Genomic DNA, 4,732 nt, shown 5'->3' on the forward strand with positions numbered 1-4,732 from the left:
ACACACACACACACACACACACACACACACACACACACACACACATAGGGATGGGTACCATATTCGATACTTTTTGATGCACAGACCGAATTCTTTCAGTACTACCGAGTATCTATTCACATAACACCAAACGGTACCATGTTTCGGTACCTAAACGCATCATTGCGACCGGTTTGGCGTAAGAGTGGCGAGTTTTCCATGCTTGTCCTGAATGCAGCATCACGCAAAAGCATGATGACGTCAGCAGCAGCTGGTTCAGTAAACAGAGCTCAGTCTGAACGTAGCTTGAAAGCCTCGCAGCTCCTGGAGTAAAACTCACCAAACACACCGCCTCTGAATTATCTGCTGGATTAATTATCTTGTGAGCACGACCTTTGCTTGCTCAAAGTAAATAAAGTACCACCACTTTCTTTATTTCATCCACTGTTGAACAGAAACTGACAGAGGAAAACAACAGAGACACTTCCCGACAGTCAGAACACGTCAAGCAGCCAACAAGTGTTGGACGTGTTTTGGATGCTCAAAACTTAGCTTGAATACTTTTTATTTATTTTAACTCCATCCTCTTTTGTTTATTTGATTTAAATGTATTTGCCTTCCATGGACCTCCATCACACAATGTTTCTAGCGGGGAAATGACATCAATAAAAATACATCAAGCTGGATTTTAATTTGTGCAATAAGACAAAACAGTCTTGTTGTTTTCAAGAGTTTTCACTTTAAAGAAATAAGTTACACAACTGATGTTACAATACAAAGAGATGGATGTTGTCTTGATTTTTGTTAATTTTATATGTTGAGAAACATGTTAAATAAAAAAAAATAAAGTTTACTATTGAAAAAACTACACACACACAAAGTACTGAAAATTGGTACCGTTAAGTACTGGTATCAATTCCCAGGTACCGGATATTGGTACCGAATCGATTCAAACGTCAAAGGTACACATCCCTACAGACACACACACACGTTCAACAAGTCGTATTGTCTCTGACTCACTGTATCTTACTCTTCCAGGTTGCGGTGTGTGTGGTCTGTTATGGCATATCAGAGACTGTATTTGGGGAGTGGAGCGTTATGGGCAGCACCATCATCCTGGTCCACTCTTACTATAACGTCTGGCTCAGAGCCCAGCTGGGCTGGCAGAGCTTCCTGCTCAGGAGAGACGCTGTGAACAAGATCAAAAGCCTCCCGACTGCAACGAACACACAACTGGAGCAGTACAACGACATCTGTGCAATCTGTTTCCAGGTATGCAGCATCCTGTGTTGTTAATGCTGAAGAGATGAGGAGCTGAGGCTTATAATTCTGTTGGTTCTTTGCAGGACATGAACAGTGCTGTGATCACGCCGTGCAGTCATTTCTTCCACGCTGGCTGTCTGAAGAAATGGTTGTACGTCCAGGAAACGTGTCCTCTTTGCCACGCTCAACTCAAGAGCCAATCRCCAACCAGTGTGTCCAACCAAGATGTCCCTGAAGGCGATCAGCGTCCTGCAGGACAGGAAGCTGCCTCAGCAGACAACAAGGACAARGATGGGACTCTTACAGAGAATGTGACAGAGCAACAGGAAGATGTTTCTGCTTCATCAGCTGCAGGAACCTCCTCCTCCTCCTCCCCATCTTCATCTTCCTCCTCCTCTGTTTCACTTCAAACCAGTGATCCCTCCTCGGTGTCCCCCTCCACTTCCAGCACATCTGACGCTCCACCTCCCCCACTCTGTCCCCACTCGTCCCCACAGGCCCACACTGAGCCCGAGTATCCAGGCCCAGTGGAAAGCCAGGAGTCCTCCGCTGATCCACCGTCACACTCTCACCAGCAGAGCTGCTTCTGAGGAAGACTTGTTTCCACACATGCATGCTCCAACACGTAATCCAAACCTCTGCTTGTGTTTCATCTGTCCAGATTTCAGTTCTCCTCCTCCAGATCCCTTCTGAGAGGAAGACAGAAACAATTTATCTGAAGCGGATATCTAAATGTACCCCAGTTCAGCTTTTATCATAGGCACAACTTTTTTCATACATTTTCTATCTTTTTTTATTTTTATTTCTTTTTATGTCACTCAGCGGGGGATATTCATTGGTCTCATCTCAGAAATTATTAATGGTTTTCCATCATATCCATAAAATGTGAAATCTTACAAACCAACATTATCACAGAGTTTTCAGGTTTACTGTATTTGAGTTTACTTTTTTTAGTATTATTTCTGTATCCATGCCCCCTACTGGTAAAACCCTTTTTTTTTTTTGTTTCTTTGCTGTACATTTAGTGCCATGACAAACGGATTATACATGGAGACCACTAGGACAGACAATGGAAGACGCGTGGTTGCATTCAAACTGTGACAAAGTCTTAACATTTCAACAGAAAAACACAGTTTGACCCATATTTCTGTGTTGAGCTGCTGGGGTCGTAGTACTTCTGTGTATTTGTGAATACCAAGCATACTGAATGTTGTCATTTCGAGGCCGATGGTCGTGGTCTCTTCAGCGGACTCGCAGACAATGACTAATTTTGTACGTTGAGATATTTTGCTGTCACTGCTTCAGTGTTTGAATCAAACTTGTTTGGCTGGTCCCAGCAAAAGGCAAATATTATTCCTCACCGCCAAAGTTTTAAATCGCTGTTACAAGTTCAGTTTCACACCCCTTCGTTGAACGCCACGCAGTGCAGGTGGTCAACGAGGGGGGCGGGGTTATTGGCTGCACGTTTTGAACCCTCATTAAGAATGGAATGTAAATAAGTTCATCACCTTTTTAGTGTTACAGCTTCTCATCACAGGAGCCAAAAAGAAGCACTTGCTTTCTTCAAATCTAACATCGTTTGTTCTCCTGCAGCTTGAACGATTCACTCCATGAGATGTTTCTACCAGCAAATCATTTCCCCTTTTTATGTCCACACACTCCTAAGTTGTGTGTTTTGCAGATAATGCAGTACGGTGGGTAAATGTTCAGGTGAAAGAGTAAAATCAGAGAAATGCTGAATTATAAGTAGAGCTTGCATCCTTTCCACAGAATGTTTTTTTTTTTTTAATTTGGTCTGTGTTCTCTAACTTTGCAACTGATTTTTGTTTCTTGTTTTCCTATGATTTTTGTTGTACTTGCACTAACGTCATTTTTACTAGCAATGCTCCAAAGGTGTTCTGTGGCTGTCTGCAACCAAATACCCTCTGATGTTTGTGTAAGAGGAAACAGCCCGAACAGTTTGTGTGTAAATGTGTAGAAATGTTTCTCTGTACGACTATTATATTCAACAAGAGGAGAGCTGATCYGATGCGGTCAGAGTTGGATTTTTGTTTCGTTTTCTGAGCTGCAGAGACCCAAACGCTCTGAGCTGAGATCAGTTCCCGCCTCTCCAGTCTGTATGAAGCATCTATAAGCTGGTGTGATCACTCCGGTGCCCTCTACTGTTAGGAGTGGGATCAGCTTGGTACTGATGGACTGGAGATGAGCAGAAACCCTCACCAGTATTATTTACCATTTATTCTGAATTGTTATATGTTTTGGAAAGCAAAGGCTCCAGGGTTGAAAATGAATACATGTTCAATGTATGATCAAACCTGTCCAATGCTGTTTAAGTTTGTTTTTGTTTGTTTTTTTTAAGGACTGAGATGTAGAGTCTGATGTATTTTGCACATCTTTCTCTGAAAGTTGACTTATTTTTGTCATCTCCATTTCGTTTTGATTTTGGTTTCAAACGAAGCACCTAAATGTATTCAGAGGTCGACATTTAAATTGTGTTCATTCATTTCTGAGCGGTTTTCCTGTTCTGCAGAGAGAGAACCTGCAACCTGTGTGAAGGCAGCTGTACGTGGATCTGCACTGCAGTATTAAATGATAWATAACTGGCACAGGTGCTTGTCAGCTGCTGATTCTGTCTGGATTTACAGGAAGTTGAACTCTTTTAGCCTCCACCAATGTTTGAAACGGCAATTATTTACATAAATCATCTCTGATAGCTGTTAATACTTATTTCTTAAACAGTATTTCAGTTCATTRTTTCAAATATATTTGAGAATTTGGCTTCAGATTTTGTAAATTGGTGATTATTTACTGTTTATTTCAGTTTATTTGCCAGCAAATGCATGTAACTATCATTGTGACATCGTAATGCCACATTTTTATTTTTAACTATCGCATTGTTGTGGGCCAAAAATACATTCTCTCAAAGCTCTAACTTTAAGACAGCTAGATTATATATATATAAAATATCGACAGGAAGTCCTTACGTTTAAATTTATTAACTGTCATTTGAAATTAAAGTATTTTTTTAATCCAGCTGCTACAAGCAGTGTTTACAGATTTACTGACTGCATTTCCAGCACAGCTGCCTGTAACAGATRTATAAAGAATGATGATTTTCACCTTTTTTTTTTCCTTTTTTAAGATAAATTTTGTGTGCAGTTAAATCTAAACACACAGATGTGAAACCTGCTCTGAATGCCAGCGGTGTTGGATTAAAATGTCCTCCAGTGGTTTTGGACGAGATGCCTGGCATTAACTTGTTTGTTTTATAAAACTGAATGTCAAATAAAATCAAACATCCATTCTGGGGAATCTTATCTGACTGGATTCAATTGTTTAAACATGTGGAGTACAGTACGCACGATTGGTCAGAGAAAATAAAAGGGTACACGGTGAAGTAAAATACAGCGGGTAAAATAAGTATTGAACACATCAACATTTTTCTCAGTAAATATATTACTAGAGGTGCTAATGACATGAAATTTCCACC

General features: G+C 40.6%; 1 protein-coding gene across 1 annotated transcript in view; it reads left to right on the forward strand.

The window, feature by feature from the left end:
- Positions 1 to 4,554, forward strand: part of LOC106524035 (RING finger protein 145) — a 14,242-nt gene extending 9,688 nt beyond the window's left edge. The window contains exons 11-12 of the mRNA XM_014017664.1: positions 1,018 to 1,251; positions 1,326 to 4,554. Of these exons, the coding sequence (XP_013873118.1) occupies positions 1,018 to 1,251; positions 1,326 to 1,832 (741 nt within the window). The 3' untranslated portion in view covers positions 1,833 to 4,554. The remainder of the gene's footprint in view (positions 1 to 1,017; positions 1,252 to 1,325) is intronic.
- Positions 4,555 to 4,732: the final 178 nt, after the last annotated feature.

This window comes from Austrofundulus limnaeus, unplaced genomic scaffold (genome assembly GCF_001266775.1).
Source record: "Austrofundulus limnaeus strain Quisiro unplaced genomic scaffold, Austrofundulus_limnaeus-1.0 Scaffold174, whole genome shotgun sequence".
NCBI classification, from domain to species: Eukaryota; Metazoa; Chordata; class Actinopteri; order Cyprinodontiformes; family Rivulidae; genus Austrofundulus; species Austrofundulus limnaeus.